The 22,349-nt window shown below is 44.1% G+C and overlaps 1 protein-coding gene across 1 annotated transcript; it reads left to right on the top strand.

The window, feature by feature from the left end:
- The first annotated feature begins 9,054 nt into the window (after positions 1–9,054).
- On the top strand, positions 9,055–18,346 carry C7H10orf53 (chromosome 7 C10orf53 homolog). The gene is given in 3 exon segments (XM_068549121.1): positions 9,055–9,151; positions 17,510–17,629; positions 18,282–18,346. Coding segments are annotated over 3 exon segments (282 nt in total).
- Positions 18,347–22,349: the final 4,003 nt, after the last annotated feature.

Consider the following 22,349-nt stretch of genomic DNA (forward strand, 5'->3'; position numbering starts at 1 on the left):
CTGCTGCCACTAGGTTTCACCTCCCCAAACCCAGCATTCTGCAGCTGCCAGACCCTGCTGAACCCCTGTCCCAACCCTTACCCCAGCTTTCTGTAGCTCCCCTGTAACTCTGGACCCAACACACAGACCACACTGAGGCATCACACAAAGCTGGAGTGTTAGGAGGAAAGCGTCCCTCATGATGCATGGGAATTGTCATTATTGATCAAGGTGCCCTCAGGCCTGTGCACTGGGAAATAAAACCAGCCTGGCCCGGAGGTGGCCTGGGCGAGATGGGGAAGGCACCACTGCCTTCCCTCCATGGCCATGGAAGCTTAATATTGGTTTGCTTCCCAGCAGGACCTAGCGTGTCCAGGTGATGTTTCTGCCCAACGAAAGAGTCACCTTATTATGTGCAATGTACCCAAATGAACCACAAAGGAAGAGGCTAACTCCAGGTCATTACCTTGTGTCTTTTTGGGAGGAGTAGGGGGCTTTGTTTTCAGATTCAAAGCAGTCCGATCATGGCATTCAGAGTGACCTGCCCCGAGACACACAGTCCTGTAAGCACTAACCCAGCCCCCGACATACACACACACACACACACACACACACACACACACACAGAGCACAAGTTAATTTAAAATATAATGATCTGGGCCTGCAGACACATTTCTCCTTTTGCCTCCCGGAAGCAGCCTTCCATTGAGTTCAGAAAATCTGGTCGGGCTAGTCTAAAAGGGAAAAAAAATGGTCTACCATTGCCCTGGAGTAGCAGCTGCTCCCTGCTTCCCCCGGGGACGTGGCAGGGACCACTTCCCCAGGGGTCCTGCCACTTGCATTTTTTCTGGTTGCGTTCCCGCCCGCCTTCACAAGAAACATGCCCTGATAGGTGATCTGTCTTTTAGAGGAGAGAGGGATGCTTCGGGGGTTTTCTGCTGCTGTTGTTTATTTGTTTTGTTTTGTTCATTCTGAAGAGAGGCTTTTAAGAAAACCACTGTGACGTTAATTTCAGAATATGATCTCAGCGGCCTAAGCAGGACACCCTTGGACAGCTGGGCTCCTTTATGTGGAGGATGTTATCTAGGGATTCTGCCTAAAACTCGTGTGGAGGAGCCCAGAGCAGGGCTCTCCACTGGCCTGGGGGCTGAGGGCACAGCTGGCAGAGAGCGGGGTTGGGAGGAGGGAATGGCCACATGAAGAGCCAGCCCTGACAGAGGCGCAGACAGTCCACAGAGCCGAGGTGAGATTGTCTGGGGAGGCTGTGATCGTGGAGGAGATGTGAGAGGCACTTTCTGCTGGGGCATATTTTTATGGGAAAGCAACCAGAAAAATCAAAACTCCAAATAGCTGAGGCAGCCTGCCTCTGTCCAGGGGAGGTGCAGAGCTGGGCTCCCGTCACGCTGAGTTCTGCCATGCTCCCTGCGGGGTTTTCTGGAAAAGCCTCCCTGCCCCTGCCCATCCTGCTCTGTATCACTCTGAGCCCTCCGCACTGGCCCAGGGACACTGCACGTGTCCCTTCTTCAGACCACTGCACCAACTCTCTGCACTTTGCCCTGTATGGAAGCGGGCAGGGCTGAGATGGGATGGGCCTTTTAACCTTTACTGGGCTCTTTGTAACACAAACAGCCCAGTGTAGTGAATTCCTTCAACCCCTGGTTTTAGATTGAGGATTTCTATCGGATGATCTGGGAGATTCTGGCACTGCCCTTCAAAATTATTGGTCTGTAGGTCCATGCTCCTTCCCTCACACGTCCACCTTCCTGCTCCCCCTGGAAAGGTGCAGCCCAAGAGTTCTGGGAATGTTTGGGGAACTGCTGTCCACCTGCTGTTAAGTTGACCCAAAGCCACTTATCTGTTCTCATCAAATGACCACAGTGAAGATCCGAGTTCTCTTCTGGTTTCTCTCCATGGATTTCTGGGCAGGCAGAGAACTCTGGTTTGGGGATCAGGCAGCCCCACTGACCTTGGCCAAGAAACTTAAAAGCCCAGAGACTCAATTGCCTCCATCATCAAATGGGGACAAGAGTGTCCTGGCCTTGTGAGGTTGTCAGGATTGTATATCACGTGTGTAAAGAACTTTCCACAAGCAGGTGGGCACCGGTGCCCGCTGTCAGGATGATGTTACCCCAGCAGGCATTGTTCAGGTGATGTTTGTTTCAAACTTTCTACACTGATTTGACAGAACCGAACTCATATCTGCCATTCTCTGAGCGTAGGGAAAGGAACCTGACTGTATATTCAGGTATCAACCATGTGTGGATGGCAGACGTTTGGCTGGAGGGAACACCTCCTCCCTCTGAGGAAGGGGCTGGAAGCTGGTCTTCCCCCTCCAAGAACAGGTGGGTGCACTGAGCCTTTATGTAAAGGCAATGCTGAGCCATGGCCATGGGCATCTCTGCGGGGACCCTGGTAAAGGAGACTGTTCCAAGTGTCCCCAAAGGGATGGAAAATGAAACTTGGAGACAGACATTTGGGGGACAGTGGTGCATAATAAAAATGTATGTGGCCACCTTACAATATTGCTAAGTTTCCAAAATATATAAAGTTGATATTTGAGTTCTATTTTTATAAAATAGTTCTAGATTTATGGCAATATGTACATGTGTATTTATAGCCTTTCAATTTTAGGTTACAGTTTTGTGCTCTAAAGAAATATATGTATGACTAAAGAACTGTATATTGAAAGCACTATATTCAAGTTATTTAAAGACTGTAAGTCTGTATTCAATAAAAAGTAATGCCAAGAAAGATGGTGTTGGCTATTGTTTCTACCCAGAAATGCTATAAAAATTCTGTAGTAAATTCTGTGAGCTGGGTCAACAATTCATTCGCCTCTGAGGTCTGACAGCAGCAGTGGCAGATGTCTAAAAGACAGGGGTTGGGAGAGAAAAGGGAGGAAGGAACTTAGTCTCTCCTAGTGTGTGGCATGCCACCACGGGGTGGGGGTGAGGGGCAGAGAGGCTTCACGGGATGTTTGTGATCAGGTTGGCAGAAACCTGGGTGTAGAGATGGGTGTTTCCACTTAAGCCTGCACGAACATGCATAAGCAGAATGAAGTGGAGGGAAAAGCATCAGGCTCAGAGGTGGGGTGCCTACACTGGAGGTCAGCTCTATCTCTAGCTTGCTGTTAGAGACAGAGTGACTTTGGGGATGTCACTTTCACCTCTCTAGCCCTCAGTTCCCTCACCTGTAAAAGGGGGGTGTTGATTTCAGCACTACCCATTTCCAGGGTTGTAGCAAGATGACAGAAGATGGTCACTGTTCGAAAACTTAGAAGTGATGTAAAAACTTAACATCCTTACTGCAGGCTCACAAGTACATGTGCACACAGGTTCCTACACCCTGCACAGCCCTGCACCCTGCACAGGTATATTCCCAGCTGCAACATCCCCTCCACAGCCCCAAGGATCCACAGAACCAGAACTGAGATTCCTTCAAATAGAAGCCCAAATGGAACCTTAAAGTGTATGAATTTGTGTGACTGGGATGCAGAAAAGCATTATCCAAAAAGACAATGGCTAAGAATATTCCAGGAGCAATGGAGGGGATAGGAAGGAACAGGAGGAAAGTAATGTGGGTTTGTTCTTATTGATCACATTTATCACACGTGGCCCCAAAATAACAAGATATAGGCGACAGAGAAGAGTACCAACAGGCAAGCCAACCCCCAACATGCAAAATAATGCCACCCCCTCCTTGTTGTCTCTGAAGGTCCTGAGAGGTAGCCATTGGTACATTCAGGTAAAAATGTAAGGAGGAGTCCTTCCTAGGTTCACAAGAGCAACAAGTTTCCAAATTACTCCTAAGCAGTTCTTCTTGAGGGTAGAGAGAGAACCAGTACCTTGGTTTCCCTTTATAAATTCAGGCAGTCTCCCTGCTTTTATGTTTCTCTGAGTTTTCTTTCCAAAGAGGCCTCTTGAGTCTGCAGGATGAACAGTATGGCATCTGGGGGAAAAGCTGGCCTCACCTTTCTCAAAGCCCTGTTCTCCCTCGTTTCCTAAGGACCAGCTCTCTCCTTGTTCTTTTCTTACTGCTTCTTCCATCTCCTTGTGGGATTTCACTTCCTATTTCTGTTCCTTTTATATCGTTGGACCCAGGATTCTGTCCTTGGTCTCTATTTCTTATATTTAAGGAGCTGCAAAATGGCAGGCTGAGCTGATACAGAAGGGCCCCTTCTACCTATAAAAACATACACACAAAGAGGAAGGAAATTTTAAACATATAGTCAACTTCAAAAGAAAGAAAATAAATCCCCACATCCCAGAAAAAAAGGCTGTTCAAAACAGAGCAGTGAGTGGGAGCTAAAGGTATGTCAGACCAGACACAGACTCCAGTGGTTGATAGTGGGCTTTTCCACCCCTGCAAGTTGACAGGACATAACCTCAGCCCAGCCAAGGTGGGAGATACAGCTAAACACCCCTCACAAAACCAGAACCTCAGAGGGGTGTCCCAACACTTTTCTAAAAAGGACTAGAAACACTCCTTCCATCAGCCCAGGGGAGCATTAAGGAACCATGCCATTCACTCAGGGCTGCAGATGGTGGAAAAAAGACATCCATGAGAAATTTAATTATAAGCTTATGCCACATGTGGATGTAGAATCTGAGTGTATACACCTTATCTGTAAAGCAGGAATTCCAAGCCAATAATGTATTTAAATTGCCTGGGTTAGTAAGATCCGAAGGGCCTCAGCAGAATCAAGTACAAAACCACTCTCCACAACCCTGGACACACCAAACCCGCAGGGGGAAACCACTCCATTAAAGATGAGCTCACAGTCAAAAAATACAAACAGCACAAGAAATGGCTCACAGGAGAGAAAGCAGCAGATAAAAGAAACAGGTGAATAATATCACAGAGGCTGGAGAAAAGAGATGACTCAAAGAGAAACCATGAAATAGATGTGTTTAACATTATAAAAAAATAAAAATACAGGAGAGATACATATAGAAGTTCACAAAGGAGAGATTAGATACAGTGGGGGGAAAGCACTATTCAAAGAGAAAATGGTTAAGAATATTACAAAATCCAGAAAACACACCATTCTAAAACTCATGGTCAAAAAAGAGATAATAATGGAAATTTTAAAATACTTTGAGCAGGATGATAATAAAGATACTTCATATCAAAACCTCCGGGATAGGGGCTTCCCTGGTGGCGCAGTGGTTGAGAATCTGCCTGCCAATGCAGGAGACACGGGTTCGAGCCCTGGGCTGGGAAGATCCCACATGCCGCGGAGCAACTAAGCCCATGTGCCACAACTACTGAGCCTGCGCATCTGGAGCCTGTGCTCTGCAACAAGAGAGGCTGCGATAATGAGAGGCCCGCGCACCACAATGAAGAGTGGCCCCCACTTGCCGCAACTAGAGAAAGCCCTTGCACAGAAACGAAGACCCAACACAGCCATAAATTAATTAATTAATTAATTAATTAATTAATTAAAAAAAAAAAAAAAGAAACTACCACTTGTCAAGTTTAAAAAAAAAAAAAAAAAACCTCCAGGATACAGCAAAAGTGATGCTTTGAGGGAAATTTATACTTACATCAGAAAAGAGGAAAGACTCAAGATTGATGAGCTAAGTGTAACTTTAAAAGTAAGAAAAAAGGACCAAACAGTAGACTCAAAGAAAGCAGAAGGAAGAGTAAACTCAAAGAAAGTAATAAAGATAAAAACAGCTCTCAGTGAAAGAGAAAGCAAAAAACAATAGAGAAGCTAAATAAAGGAAAAGTTGCTTCTTTGAAAAGACTAACAAAATAGACAAGTCTCTGGTAAAACCAATAAAATAAAAAGAGAAGGTCAGAAATAAATAATATTATGAATAAAAAACTGACATAACTACAATAAAGTAGATGATAAAAGGATAACAAAAACACATCAACCACTTTACGGCAATAAACTTAAAAACAGATTAAAAGCAGAAAAATTCTTAGAAAAATATAATTGATTAAAACTGATGTAAGAAGAAATAAAATTTCTGGATAGTCTTATAAATCTTAAACCAAAATGATAATTTAAAGTCTTCCCACTCAGGGGAAAAAAGGGGGGTGTCAAGAACATTAAATTTTATAGACATGTTCTACCAAACATTCTAAGAAGTGCTCATTTCAGTTGTATACAAAATAAATAAAGGGATATTCCCTCTTCTTCTATACTCCCTTATTTATTCTCTGAAGCCAGTGAAACTTTAATATCCAAACCAGACTAGGACATATGATAAAGAAAAACTACAGGCCCATTTAACTCATGCATATATATCCAAAAATCCTAAATGAAATACTAGCAAACAAATTCTAACAGAATATAAAAGAAATAATACACCCATGATCAATTCAGGTTTATCTAAGAATGCAAAGTATTTTAATATTAGAAGATATCTAAATGTCATTTACTCATCAACAGCCTAAAGAATAAAAATAATAGGATCATTCTAATCATTTAAATCACTAAAATACATTCAAAAAATTCAACAGTCATTCATAATTTTTAAAAACTCATAGTAAAATGGAATTAGAAAAGAACTTAGCTTGACAAAGATCTACAAAAACATACAATATACATCATCCTAAATAGGGTAATATTGGAAATGTTTTCTATCCTTTAAAATCAGGGTAACAGGACTTCCCTGGCGGTCCAGTGGTTAAGAATCCGCCTTCCAATGCAGGGGACCTGGGTTCAATCCCTCGTCGGGGAACTAAGATCCCACATGCGCGGGGCAACTAAGCCCATGCACTCTAGAGCCCGCACGCCACAACTAGAGAGAAGCCCGCGTGCCGCAGCTAAGACCCGACGCAGCCAAAAATAAATACATAAATATTTAAAATATAAAACTAAAATAAAATCAGGGTAAGGAGACGATAGGCAGTATTATCACTTCTATTCATCATTTCACTAGAGGTTCTAGCCTGTCCAATAAGAAGGAAAAAAGGCTTACTCAAGTAAATAAGATTATCATTGTTTGTAGACAATGTGATTGTCTACATAGAAAACTCAAAAGAATCTACCGTTAATAGAAATCATAAGAAACGGTCAAGGTAGCTTATACAAAATCAATATATAAAAGTCAACTTCATTTTATACAGCAATAAAATCACAATGCAAAATACATGACTTACAATAGAAACTTGCAATAAATTTAACAAAAGACATGCAGAGCCATGCACAGATAATAATAAACTATACTTAAAGACATTGAAGAAGATCTAAATAAAGGAGAGGTATTTCAATATAATAAATAGGAAGGCGTCAGAAAGATTCAGTTTTCCCCAAATCGATTTCTAGATTCAATGCAACTCCGGCGAAATTCTCAATGGGTGAACTTCTGTTTCTGATAACGGTAGAGTTTAATTCAGACTATGCTTCCTACATAAGACATCTTTAAAAATCTGTCACATATGTTTTTTTATATCTTCTTGAAAATCAGAAAAGAGCTAACTGGATTAAGATCAGGAAGAGGATGAGAGTAAGCATAGCACTGGAGATACTTTTTCTCTGGAACTATCTAGTGATATTGAATAGGCAACCTAGAAGATGAGATGCAATTTGGAGTTTGCAGAGTTACGCTTACAAAAATTGGAGTCTAACACCACCAAGGGGGGGGAACCTTGGTACAATCCTCATTGGGCTAGGATCCAAAAAGACTGCACCACAGAAATGAGGAAAAAATATAAATAAACCAACCTCCACATGGACTGCAGCCCAGTTTCAGGCCATCTGGATGGCTCAGAAAATCTCAAGCCCTGAAATTGTATTAAGATGATTCTGGGTTGCTGGTGCCACCAGGACCTGGCAAGAAGTGAAAAATAAAGTCATCTATAGAGGAAAATAACATCTTTCTTGGCCTCAAATTATTTCTACAGATAATTTTTCTAGTACAATGTCCAGTACACAATTAAAGTAAACCAAGCACTCTAGGAGACAAGACAAAATGACAGAAACTAGCAGAAATAACAACAGAAACAGACACATGGGGTCTCCAGAGAGTGGAATTCCCAAACACAGACTATAAAACAAGTATTTTTACTATGATCAAGAAGATAAAGCCGAACTGAAAAACTTGGCAAGAAAGTGAACTCTATAAAAAGTGGCACAGCAAATTTGAAAAGGGACCAAACTAAAATTCTTGAATTGAAAAATAAATAACTGAAATAACCAGATTAATGGCTTTGATAGTATTTAAGACACAACTGCAGAAAAATGAGTAAAATGGATTACAGGTAAAAATGAATGAATGAATGAATCAATCAATCAATCCATGAATACACACATACATACAATCTCAAAAGAAGCATGGAAGAAAGAAAGAGAGAAAAACACAGGAGAGAAGAGACTGTGCGAAGAATACAGCAGGAATACAGTGAGAATACATTGAGAAAGTCTAACATACATTTAACTGGAGTCCCTGAAAAGTGAGAAAATGGGACAGAAGCAATATGTGAAGAGATAAATGGCTCAAAATTTTCCGAAAACAGGTGAAGGATTTAAATTCAACGTTTTAAGAGTCCCAACAAACCCCAGGCACGATAAATAAAAAGACATCTATGCATACCTTACAAAGGTTTCCAATCCATGCCACACTCCTGACTTGCCTGGGAAGGTTACTTGGCACCTCTGACACTCAGTTTTGTAAATACAAATTACAACCTATATCATAGAAACGGTAAAATGATTAAACGAGATAACATGGAAGGTGCTTAGCTTGTCGCCTGACACATACTTTCTGTAACTAGCTGTAAACGCTGGCTATTGTTGTTATTTATCATTAACACTTGCCATACCAAGTTGAAATTCCATGTTTACCAGGCTGCGCCAGTTACGAGAGCAAGTGGCCTTTTTGCGCACCAGCAGCGGGCACACAGTAGTTGGTGCAGGCGTTCAAGAAGGGAGACTCCTCACCCCCAGTCCCTACGCCAGGCACTTGGCAGAGGACTTGGGGTGCAGGGGATCTTCGAGCTCCACGCCCACCCTCCGTGGCCCCTCCCACCCACGCACGACCGCGCCCATTCCCAAGGGCCTGAAAAGCAGTTGCCTAGCAGTGTGTATTGCCCCGTATTGCCCCTGCAGGAGGCCCGGCCATGCCCAGGAACGCGGCGGTCATCATGCCCTAGGGGCCGTACAGCTCAGTCGGCCTGTCAGTGGAGCACCGCACCTACCGCCTGGAGGCCCTGCTAGGTAGGCAGCTGAGCGCCAAAGGGCCACCCAGCTGAGTGCGCGCAGGTGCACCCCAGCCTCTGAGCATCTGTGCAGGCTGTGCCCTCTGCCTAGACTTCCTTCATTCCTCAGACCTAGACCGAGTGCTACTTCCTCTGGAAAGTCGGCCCGAAGCCCCACAGCTGCAGGATGTTTTAGCATCTTCCTCTGGCTTCTGCTGCCTCAATATTAGAGCGGGAAGAAACATACACTGTGAGCCCACTGGGTGCTGGGTAGTAAATGCAAATTACCTGGATAGAAAATATTACGTACCCTGCTTTACACATTGGGAAACTGAGAAGCAGGAATATTAAGTGACCTTTCCAAGGTACGTGGCTGAAAAATGGCAGAGTCTGTCCCTTGATCATCCATTCACGCAACAAACCTTCACTGAGCAAGTAATATGTGTTGGACACCCTTCCAGGTACTGGGGACACACTGGTGAACATGATACGTGTCCTTAAAGTGACTGTGTCATTGTTGACTGCTAACTGACAGCTGTGCCAAGGCTCTGACACAGGAGCGTAATCATAGTGGGACCTGCCACTGGCCATAATTGGAGGGGAGAGGGCAGAGATCTGGAAAGGTTTACTTGCCTGAATTACGTCTGAGTTGAGCTTTAAAGAATGAGGAGAAGCTAACCAAGTAAAGAAAGAAAGAGCATTCCGGACAGGGGGACTAATATCTGCAAAGGGTGGAAGCATGAACAAATGACCTATGTATTTGTTGAACTGATGCGAAGATGAGGCTAGAGAGGTGGACAGGGGCCAGATCCTGCAGGGCTGTGTAGTATTAGGCAGGGGAATGAAACTGTGGCTGCTGTGAGTAGAACAGATTAGAGGGGGCCAAGAATGGAAGCAGGGAGACAAGGGACTGTTGTGGTGGTCCAGGGGAGAGATGATAGTAGCTTGGACCAGGACGGCCTTAAAGGGGTGGTGGGTTAAAGTAAAAGTAACAGTACTCCCTAAGAGGATGGAGATGGGAGGCGAGGTTCAGGGGGCTGTGCTGCAGATCCAGTCAGTGTCTGGCTAGAAAACCCTAGAGTTCACAAAAACACTGTTTGAACTAATAAAAAAAATCAGCATAGTTTAACTATACAGAATCAACACACAGGACTTCCCTGGTGGCGCAGTGGTTAAGAATCCGCCTGCCAATGCAGGGGACACAGGTTCGAGCCCTGGTCCGGGAAGATCCCACATGCCACGGAGCAACTAAGCTCGTGCACGACAACTACTGAGCCTGCGTGCCTAGAGCCCGTGCTCCACAACAAGAGAAGCCACCACAACAAAGAATAGCCCCTGCTCGCCGCAACTAAAGCCCACGTGCAGCAACGAAGACCCAATGCAGCCAAAAAGTAATTAAAGTAATTTAAAAATATCAACACACAAAAATCAATTGTAATTCTGTAACTAGCAATGAACCGTCTCAAAAGGAAATTAACAATTCCATTTACAATAGCATCTAAAAGGACAAAACACATATGAAGAGATCTAACCAAGGAGGTGCAAATCTTATACACTGAAAACTACAAAAATTGCTAAAAGAAATCAAAGAAAACCTAAGTAAATGGAAAAATATACCATGTGCATGGATTGAAAGACTTAATATTGTTAAGATGACAATACTTCCCAAAGCAGTATACAGATTCAATGCAATTCCTATCAAAATCTCAATGGTGGTGTTTTTGCAGAAATGGAAAAACTCATCCTAAAATTCATAGATAATTTCAAGGGACTGAGACTAGCCCAAACCATCTTGAGAAAGAACAAAGTTGGAGGTATCACACTTACTGATTTCATAACTTACTCAAAGTTACAGTAATCAAAATAGTGTGGTACTGTCATAAGGATAAGTATATAGACCAATGGAATAGACTCGAGAGTCTAGAAGTAAACCATCACCTTTATAGTCAATTGACTTTTGTCGTGAGAGTCAGGACTATTCAATGCGTAAAGAACATTCTCTTTAACAATTTCTACTGGGGAAAGTGGATATCTACATGAATATATTTTGAATGAAGTTAGACCCTTATACCATACATAAAAATTAACTCAAAATTGATCAGAGGTCTAAGTTTAGAAACTAAAAAACTCTTAGAAGGAAACATAGGGGCAAATCTGAATGACCTTAGATTTGGCAAGTATGTCTTGAACACCAAAAGCATAGGCAACAAAACAAAAAACAGAACAACTGAAATTCATTACAGTTAAAAACTTTTGTGCATCGAAGGACACTACTAAGAAAGTGAAACGACAATCTATAGAATGGGAGAAAAGATTTGCAAATCATATATCTGCAGTCAGGACCTCTCACCGTCATTGGGATGCTTAATAGGCATCTCGGGCCAATATGTCCAAAATATCTAAACCAGCCTCCTAATACTCACCAGTGCCTCCTGCATTTTTTCCATCTCGGTTCATAGCAGCGCCATTCTTTCACCTACTCAAACCAAAAACCTTGCAGGCATCTTTCTCTCCTCTCTTTCCCTCACACTCCCCATCTAGTCTAGCAGCACATTCTGTTGGCTCTATCTTCAAAGTATCCCGACAGAATTCAACTACGCCTTAACCTCCCTGCCACCACCCTCGGCCTCTTTGTCCAAGCCACCGTCAGTCATCTCTTGCCTGGATCACCGCCCTGGCCTCCTCACTGAGCTCCCTGTGACCACCTTGTCCCCTGCAGTATGTTCTCAAAGCCAGGTGTTGCCATTAAACCTGAGTCAGAGCATGGCCCTTGCCTCCGAGAGCATTCTGGTTGCACCTTCAGTGACCTGCCAGGCTCCTGATGACTTCCCTGACCTCATTTCCCCCTGTTGCTACTTACCCTCTCGGACCAGGGCTCGACCCCGTGTCCCCTGCATTGGCAGGCAGATTCTTAACCACTGGGCCACCAGGGAAATCCCTGGTCTTTTCTCTTTACTCTCTCACCTTCAGGTCTTTCTCAAAAGTCACCTTCACAGATAGGTCTTCCTTGAGCATCTCCATTGACAATGTCGACACTTCCCTCAGCCTCCCTCTTCCTTATCTCCCTTCCCTCCTCTTTTATTTCTTCCTAGCGCTCATTAGTACCCAACGCAACATATATTTCACCTATTTCTCTTGTTATCCTTCTCTCCTACCGGGATGAATGCTTCAGGGGCTCAGGGATTCTTGTTTGTTCCGTTCTCTGCTGTGTCCCAGAGTCTGGAACTGTGCCTGGCATATCTGAAGGACTGATAAATACTAGTTAAAATGAACCTGCATGGAGCGAATGCTGGAACAACAGAAGGTGAGACTGTGGAAGAAGCAAGGGAAGTCAGAACGAGGCAGACCACAGGACATGGGCAGTGGTCCCTCTGAGGGCTGCAGCGGTAGGAGAGAACCTGGAGGTACAGAAGGCAAGTGAGATGAGGATTTCAAGAAGAAAATAGCTAATAGGCACCAAACTGTTAGCAGGAGTTATCTCTAGAAAAAGATAAATCCATGGTTGATGAAAGACATAGAAAGAGTGTTCCCAAAGACCTGTGATGGGAGGGGAAGTTGGCACAGTAACTCTGGGGGGCAACCTGGCAGTGTCTTAAAATTTAACTGTATACTGTAGAATCCAGCTACTCCATTTCTCAATTTCATAAATATATAAAAACTCGCACATGTACATGGAAACATGCCCATGAAGATTTTCTGCATTCCTTGGTCATCTTGAAAAATTGGAAACAACCGGAAAAAGGAATGACTGGATATATTGCTGTACATCGGTCACATGAAACGCAACACGGCAGATCTGTGTGCACTGATGGGGCTGGATTGCCACAACCACTGTGTTAAAGGAATAAAGCATATTCCTGAATTTTATGTACACTATGAGCTCACTTCCACTGAAAAAGACAAAAGGAGGGGGAGGGGAAGAATTATAGGCGATTTTTAAATCTATGTCCTTTACTTTTCTGTAATTTTTAAGGTTTTTAAGAACTCATCAGTCTGCGTTACATTTATAATCTGATAAAATTTTAGAGTTTAAAATATGTTTTTACCAGCACAAGTGTTTTAAGAAGCCAGAAAGGAGATAGGTCAGAGCATGAATCTGCTGGAAGGGTGGGGGAGAACTGGGTGAGCCATTGAATGTGCTAATGGGTCTTCGCCTCTGAGGATGCAAGTTCAGGAGAAGGTGGGCAGAGGCTCCAACTGCAGGAGGTAAAGGAGTGGTAGAGATGAGGAAATAGAGAGCCCAGGCAGCTCTTCCCACAGTAGGGGAGGGGAAGGCGTATTTTAAGAGGATCAAGGGGAGAATTTTTACGGTTGAAGGAGACTTGAGTATTGCAAGGTATCAGCAGGTGGTTGATTTTTAAAGTTAGCTTTGTATATCCCTGAATGGTAGTTCATATAATACTGGCAGCCAACATTTACTGAGGGCTGGTGGCAAATGCCGGGGTGTTAACAGAAGCAAAGCAGGGAGCATCTGCTCCCCTTTCTCTGTTCAACACTCCCCCCATCACTTTAGACCCAACTAACATCACACCAAGCACAGAGTGGTGCATTTGCAGGCTCTCATTTGTAAAATCTGCCTCTGAGTTCTGTGCATTTCTTTAAAAATCATAGCCCTTTATCATTTCCCGAAACCCTGCTGGCTTTGGAAATATGCCTGATCTCTCCTGAACTTACCATGCCTTAAGCAATCTGAAAAGTTTATTTCTTTCTTTATTACCCATGAATTATAATAGCTTAGCAAAAATGTCCTGACTATGGCCTCAATACTGATGAAATTAAACTAACTAATGCTTAACAAGAAGTGTTAATTTCCCTCGCCATGGTTGTTTCTTGCCTGCTGTACTTAAGTCTGCCAAATGACCTGCTAAAAAGGAAAAGACTCATAAGAATAGAATCCATCCTTATTTAGCTAAGTTGCTCTGTGTGCCATCCTCCTGTCCCTAGCTATGCATTAGCTACACACGTTAATAGTCATTGGCTTTGCATCTGTGCCGAGCAGAGGAGGGGGAGATGCCTGTCTGTTTGCCTTGACTTCCTAACCAGCAGCATGTAAATCATTTGCAGGTGGCGCACAATTCCACCAGTACTGAGAAGAGGGAGACTTTTCCATATCCCTCCAGCTCACTCAGATCCCCCTTGAAGAATGAGATGCCACTTCAAAGAGTCAGGTTTTCTGCGGGTGGCCTTACAGATTCTGGTTGATTTATGCTGGAGTTAGCCAATGCCTTTGCAAAGACTTTGTTGCATGGAGTATATTTATCTGACCTTTCTTTGAATAGACAACCCATAGCAGCTCCTAGGAAAAAAATGGGCCCTCCATGTAGAGCGGTGGCATTTGGATGAGCTGCAGGAATTCTGGTGCTTCTCCGAGTTTGATCCCTTAGGCCTGCACTGGCCGCCCTACAGCTGGGCTCAACACATCCTGGAGTGGTGAGAAGGAGACAGGTATCCTGAGGATGAGTAGATGAAGTAGACTCGGAGGTGGCTTATCGCTTTAATAAGACTCAGATTTACGTCACTCGGGGTCCAAAAGAGTCGTTGGAGGTGCCCAGCGCCATTAGGAGCTTGTTTATTCAACAAGCTGTATTAACACCAGGCCCGGGGTGGGGGTGCGGGGAGGACGTACTGTGGTCAGTGAAGGAGACACGGGGCTTTGTAAGGCAAAGTGAGGACTGACATGCTCTGTTGAAGAGGATTTCTTCCTGTAGGGCTTCATTTGCTCAGATGTTGAGGCATATTCCCATTTTTGGCACTGCCGCCACCTCCATAGGGTGGGTTATTCGGTGGATTAAACCCTATTTCTTAGGTAAACCTTGCCACGAAAGAGTGCTGCTGTTCTCATAAAACAAACCCCAAACGCAGATGTTACATGAGGCTTGGTGCGATGTGCTCTGCAGGGAAAGGGCCATAGCAGGCTGTGGGGTACACACCTTCCCGGGTCTCCTTCTACAGAGCCCCTCCTCCCTTACACTGTGGTCACAGGGACCGGCCCCAGGTGGAACCTGCACCCTTCTCTGCAGAACCCCCAGGATTTAGAGAGCTGGTATTGTGTGTTATCAGAATAGAGGTAGCACTTTGCCCCCCAGAAGTGGGGTGTAAAGTGGGCATGGAGAAGCTGTTTTGTTCCTGATTTCTCCCAGTCAAATTGAAGTACATGTCCCAGGAGCGTCTTCAGACACCATGCAAAGCCAAGGTCATGGAGGCCAAATTGCCTCCTACCTACCAGCTTGCAGCTTTTCCCTCTCTGGCTATAACTCCCCTCTCCAGAGGGGGCGCTGCTGGGGGGAGTATCTGATCCCCAGAAATCTCTGCCCACAAACTGCCTTTATGCCTCCCTGGACGATTCACTGGCCATTCCAAACTGAGTGGACTGCTTCATTTAAACAAGTCTCTGGTCCAAACTGAGTGCCTTCCTCTAAAGATGTTTAAGAACAAGACACTTAAATAGGATACAATAACATAAATACGCCAGAGAAAAAGATGCCGGTGTTCTGTAGAGAGAGGTGTTAGCAGTCAGTCACAAGGACAATTAGGGCCACCACTGGGTGCCCAAGGAGCACTATCTTGTTAATGGAGATCCTCGCTGAGTTGCTTTTTGAAGTTCCTTTCCAGAAGTGAAATTAAAATCACGCAATTAAAATGTTCACAGTTGGGGCTGGATGTTCTTGAACTGATTGAAAGATGAAGAAGTGGACATGGCAACATTTTGAAACAGCAATTGTCTCTGTAATTAAATGCAATTAACTGACATAGCTGTTTGCTTTTCTCCACATAGGACTGATGGAAATGCTAAGACTTTAAAAAACATGCCCACCATCTGATTTCTTTTTCCATTCTAACCACAATTCTCACCAACGAATGAAGACTGCCAAAGGTGGTGATTTAGTGAACCAACTCTAACACTGAGGTTATAGGGTGAACGTATCAGGAAACATGGGGAGAAATGTGTTGGAGAAAACAGAGCTCCAGGCTGTTCCATGCACATCACTTCTCCTAAACCCATATACCCTTGCATTTCCACAATAGAGAATAAATCTAACAATTTTCCCATAGCTGATCTCTAGAAAAGGAGCTGTTGAATGTAAGTAATAACCAAAATGCAGATTCCAAAGGGGAGAATAAAAATTTAGTCCATTAGCTTTAAAAAATTCTTTTCCCTGATTTTTATAGAAAATCTAGAATATGCTAAAAGAATTTTTTTTTAAGTTTCTCATAATCTCACCACAGAGAGATAATCACTGGATATTTTCTTTTTTCCTAATATATACACATTAATTGCATTGAATACATATTTTATTTATTTAGTTAGTTAGTTAGTTATTTAGTTATTTATTTATTTAGGCTGCACTGGATCTTCATTGCTGTGGGCAGGCTTTCTCTAGCTGCAGTGAGCAGGGGCTACTCTTCATTGAGGTGCACGTGCTTCTAACTGCGGTGGCTTCTCTTGCGGCGGAGCACGGGCTCTAGGCGCACAAGCTCAGTAGTTGTGGCGCGTGCCCTCTAGAGAGCACTGGCTTTGATAGTTGTGGCGCACGGGCCTAGTTACTCCGCGGCATGTGGGATCTTCCCAGACCAGGGATCAAACCCGTGTCCCCTGCATTGGCAGGTGGATTCTTAACCACTGGACCGCCAGGGAAGTCCCTGAATACCTATTTTAATATATATTCTACATGTACCCTGATTTTTTGCTTATATTATGATTATTTTTCTTGCTATTAAAAATTTATAAACATTTTTGAAATGTCCAAATAAAATCTCATCATATGCATTTGCCACCATTTACTTGACCATCTTCTTATTATTGGGCATGTAAGTTATTCACAGTATTTTGCTATTATAGTAGTACAGAAGGGAATATCTTGTTGCAAAAGTCTGTATTTCTGATTTTTTCCTTAGGGAGCTTTCTTATAAGTGCAATTTCCTGGGCCAGAGATTAGAATCATTTTTTAATTCTAATTTTTGTGAGGCATTTGAGACTTTTGGTATGTACTTCCAAATTGCCCTCCAGAAAAGTGACCAATTTGTATTTCCATCATCAGGGTAAGACTTTACCTAATTCCGTATATCCCCTCCAACATTGAGCATCACCTCTATAAGAAAGGCTCAAAAACTTTTCCTAGAGAAAGCTCATATTTTCATTGATCATATGGCTCTGGGGTAAATCACAACCAAAACCAAAGTTTTTCAGGTCTCTGGCTGTGCTTCCCAGCGAAGGGGAGGGCACATCGGGGCCAGTGCCAGGTGGGCACCCACCAGGGATGTTGAGTTACAGCCATGAACAACTGGAGAGCAGACCAGTCGCTGCCATCCATGAAGACACCTGCATATCAGGTTCATCTGTCCCCATGGCACCCACATCCTTCCCCATCTTTTCCAGCTGTGTTGGCTAAAGATGGACACCAGACCATCCTAGAGAAGATAGAAGACTGGAATGTGGTGGAACTCATGGTGAATGGAGAAGTTGTCTTCCACTGCAACATCAAAGACTTGGAGTTTGGTAAGCCCCTCCCACCAGCATTTTGCCTTCTCTGGGACACTTCCATTTCTAGTTGAAGTGGTCGATGTGTCCTGCCCATATTCAAATTGGGTTTCTTTCTGAGTTTTAAATTCTTACTCAAAGCCCCATGCTCTGTGGCACATGAATGAGCGCATCCTAAACCATACACAGTAAAGTGCTTGATGCTCTGGGCTTCTTCCCAGAACGCTGGAAACAGAAGAGGGATGGAAAGAAAATGAAGTTTCAGCTCTAGACGTCAAATGGGACTGTGCAAATATAGGGAGAATAGGTTGTTTTGTTGTTTTTCATTTTAACAATGTGTGTTTTATTATTATTTACCTTGAAAATGGTTTTTGTTCTGTTTGATTATTCTATCTAGGCTAGCTAAGACAATCAGAGTTGATATGCCGGCAGTGTATGGCATCATCAGCTACATTCTATGGATTTCTTTGCCTCAGAGAGCTTCTGGCTCAGCAGGCTGGCATCATGCATGCCTCACTCTGCTCAAAGTAAAAGCTTTCCCAATCCACTAATACTCTATAAAGGCTGGGACCTTTGGAAATGCTCTCCTAGTGGAAGCCGTATGTTTGTCTTATATGACATGACATTGTATATAAAGCTGGCTAAAAGAAAAGTATATCTATTTCCCTAGGAGGCGATGGTAAACTAGACCCACTGTGCAAAGAGGCCAGGAGAGCCGTACTAAATGCCTACTGATCTCTTCATTGGAACAGGCATCTGAAGTCAGCAGAAGAGCAGGTGCCTCCCGCCGTTCTGCAGTACAAGCAAAAGCGGCCAGTCCAGGCCGTGGATGCTGGGCTCAGGCAAGGCAACACCCCCTGTCCCTCAGCCTGCACAGCCAGGTTTCTCACCTGACTGCAAGGAAACGGGGCCCGCAAAAGTAATAAAACCACACCATTTGCAGCATCTCTCAATCTCAACCCATAGGGAGAGCCCTCCAATATCAGGTACACGTTGAGCTGAAGGAAATAATAAAAGGTAATCTAATAACAAAGCGCCATCCCTTGCTAATAACGCAAAGCTGCCAGAAGCATCAGAGATTCCACTCTATAGCAGTGAAGAGCTAGGAAGAGGTAGAATTAAGGATAAGGCAGGAGGGGGATGGTGGGAGGGAGAATAGTGGGCTGTGAAAATCTGAACCAGAAGTTAATGTCAGTATTTGGAAACCTGCCTATTCCTACAGGTTTACTTCTTGCTCTCAACAGAATAATATTTAACATTGTAATATATAATTACCTAATGACAAATCTTCATTTATTTTCCTTTAAAACAAGAAAATGATCTGCCTTCTTTTGCATTAGCCAATCCAACAGGCTGGTCTGAAGAGGGCCCGAAAGAGGCCGGGACAGAAGCGGAAAGTGGCTCCCTGTCTCTTTTCTTGGAGGAAAACACAGCCAGCGGAGTTAAAGAAGGGTTTTAGCTATGGTCAGTGTCAACCTCAGCCGTGTCAAAATGACGTTCATTTTATTTTCAGGATCTTTGCACCAAACTGTAGCATGCATTCTTAGCTGTAGAGTAAAGGAGAAGGGAGAAATGCAGATATTGATCTAATGATGTTAACCGTGAGGTCATGGTAAGAAGGCATCACAGAAGAAAGCTGGATTCCTTCACAGAAGACTCGGGGCGCCGTGTTTGAAAGAGAAGGGCTTTCAGGGCCTGTGACAGGCAGCGGCTGGCTCTGGGTGCACAGCCCGCAGGGATGCGGGGCCACCCTGCTCCCTGCAGCCTCACTGCACCTGGGGAGCCATCCTTCCCATTGCTCCAGGGAACCTCAAACCCCCCTGCGCCCCAGAACTGCAAAGGCATCTGGTACTCCATGAAACCACTTGGCCAAGTTCTTTCTCGCACGTGATGAAATAGGAGATAGAATTTTCATTTTCAGCCCAAGTTTCACTTTATCAGATTTCATTCAGAGATTACGAATCACTTAGGATGCTGGAAATATTTAATCATCTTTGCTGAGAACCTGAGGCTAAAAACAAGTCTTCTTCCCGGTGTCTGGTGCCGGTTTTCACACGTCTTTAGTAACCCTGGATTTAGTCCCTTTTCCTCAAAGATCAGTTTAAGTTATTATTTGTTTTCATATAAACATTTCACTACAAAAGAAGTACATTTTCATTACAGTAAAATGAAAAACTACAGGTAAAGATAAAGTATAAATTTGATAACATTTTGGTTTATTTCAGTTGGGGTTTCTTCCATTTATATCTGAATGTTCATTAAGAGCTAGACATACATAGAAATGGATTTCACCAATTTGGGATCATGCCGTATGTATCCAATTACGTATCTTTTTTTTAAACTTAACGTTTTATGTTGAACCTCTTCCCATGTGACCAAAACATTTGCTGACTGTCTAAGCATTCATCTTGAACCAGGGAAATTTCTTCCTGCTTGAATGGTGCTTCCTACTTTCACTGCCAAAAGCTCTTCTGCTGGGATATAAAATTGCAGGCTTTACCATCTGCATTTGGTGTGGTAACTTCAGCTCCTCAGGCTCCAGGACCCCAAAGTTAACTGGTACAAGGGGTCTACCCTGCAGCCACCTTGCCCTCCTCTGACACACCCTCCACCCTGGCCTGTATTTTGTCTCAGAGCAGCGCCCCCATACACCCAACCTGCTCTCCTTTCCCCCACGGCCAGAGCAGAAGGGCTGGTAAGGGGAGGTTGCACACGGTTCTAAGAAAAAACCAAGTGCAGAAAGCTTCTAGGAGATCCTGTGCCCAGGGCGCTGTGTTCCAAGTTAGATCAGAATGAAATGATATATGAATCAGCACCACTGGAAAAAGCCCCAAGGTTACCTCTGGGCGGTAGGCTTGGAGAGATGGGTGGGGTGAGTGGAGGGAGGAGGCCTGCAGGACTATCATTTCTTCCTTTTTGTAAATGTTCTCAATGGTGGAATTGATTTTTACTTTGCATATGAGTGTGAGTGTGTGTGTGTGTGTGTGTGTGTGTTTGTGTGTCCGGGAGGGGGGTACTTTTCAAATAAACATTTAAAATAAAATCAAGAATTTGGCATAGAGGTCGCCTGTCTATATAACCTAGCTCTTCTCTGTCATTCATTTAGAAGAGCTTTGTCTTTGGAAATGTAATCATTTTTTGGTCTGCAGAAACGTGCCCTCATCCTTCTCCTCTGCCTCCCTCTTACGTCTTCTTAAAAAGATATCTCCCTGCAGAGACACAGGAAACATGGCTTGCTCCCAACTGAAGGCAAAAGCACTCCATGCTTCAACAAACTAGGCATTTGGATGCCTTTTAATGCTTTTAAAGTGCCACTTAATTAAATCACATCTAAGTTTTGTAAGACGTCAAATCAATTTCCTCCCTATTGGAACGTGTAAAGAAAGTGTCTTTTCAGAATAAAATTAGAAGCATAGCTGTAACTTAGTTTTTTGATGAAATTTGGAATCTCTAAGCTTTTTTCATCTAGTTTAAAAAATTTTTAAAAGAATGGAGATTTTTAGGGGTCACCTTGAGCTTGCTGCCTGGGGCCTTGCTGGCTGTACTTGCTCTCTTGGTGAGTTCACCCTTCAAAACCTTGACAAACAAAACTTGTGACAAGGCCATATGTAAGAGAACTGCGTCAAAAATCAGTTTCCAAGGTAAGCTCCTGGGACATTTGAGCAGTGAAAGGATGGGGAGGACCCCAAAGGACTCTGAACACCCTCAGAAGCAAATATACTGGGATTTGACACTCAAATCCCCCCGCGTCAAACATTCACCCCCAGCTTGTGCGCTTTGTGGGCACCATGGCGGGGAACAACTCAAGGGACAACGTGTGTACACCCTGTGAGTGCCAAGTTTCCCGAAGAAACACGCAGTTGGCCAGATCCAGGTGAAAAACGAGAAAATGCTACCCCAGGTCGCTGGCATAAGGCACAGAGAAATTTTCTTCCCAAGCTGCTTGAACAGTTCATGCGAAAGTGTCTATTTGTGGTTACTTGTACAGTAGTGTGATCAGGGGCTCCAGTCCTGGCTGTGAGCTGACGCTCTGAGACTGGGGTGGAGACCCGAGCTCTCCTCCATGGGGGCCAGAGGTCACCCTCTGTGAGGCCACAGAGTTGGGACGGAGCAGGCTGAGTGGCACTAAGCTGGTAAAAGGAAACAGCAGGACAAAGAGCACAGTGACCGCCCCTGGACCTGGCCCCCGGGGGACACCACGGGGAGTGAGCTATGATGGCCTTGCGGAGCAGGCGCCCACGCGTCACGGGAGCTACCGCTCAGCTCCAGCAACGCCGCTGCTGGGCAGGAGGAGGCGGGCCTGGAGGTACCAATCTCCTCAGTTTTCGCAGAAGAGCCAGAAATCTGGATTTTTATTTGAAATTCTTGGTTTTAAAGTGTTGGCTCAATGTTTTGGAAAAACACAGTGCCAACCACAGAACAAAAACCACTGCGCCCGGCCCATTAGCAGGATGACCATCTGTTCCTGTTCACCTGGGACCCCTTCAGTTTACTCCTTTGGTCTGGATGTAATTGTCCCTGTAAATCACAAGGTCACCCTTCCCATGAGGCCCATAGCCCTCCTGTCTACGATGGTGGTGTGTGTCCACTACTCTGTTCTAGTGAAACCATTTGGTTATGCAAATGAAAAGCAAACAAACACTCTGTTTACTGATCTCTGAAATGAAGACATTTGAGAAGCTGGGCCCCTAAAAATCCTTACTGTTCCCTGTGATCAGGTACGAGGGGACCCAGTTGT

This window comes from Eschrichtius robustus, chromosome 7, assembly GCF_028021215.1.
Source record: "Eschrichtius robustus isolate mEscRob2 chromosome 7, mEscRob2.pri, whole genome shotgun sequence".
In the NCBI taxonomy this organism is placed as follows: Eukaryota; Metazoa; Chordata; class Mammalia; order Artiodactyla; family Eschrichtiidae; genus Eschrichtius; species Eschrichtius robustus.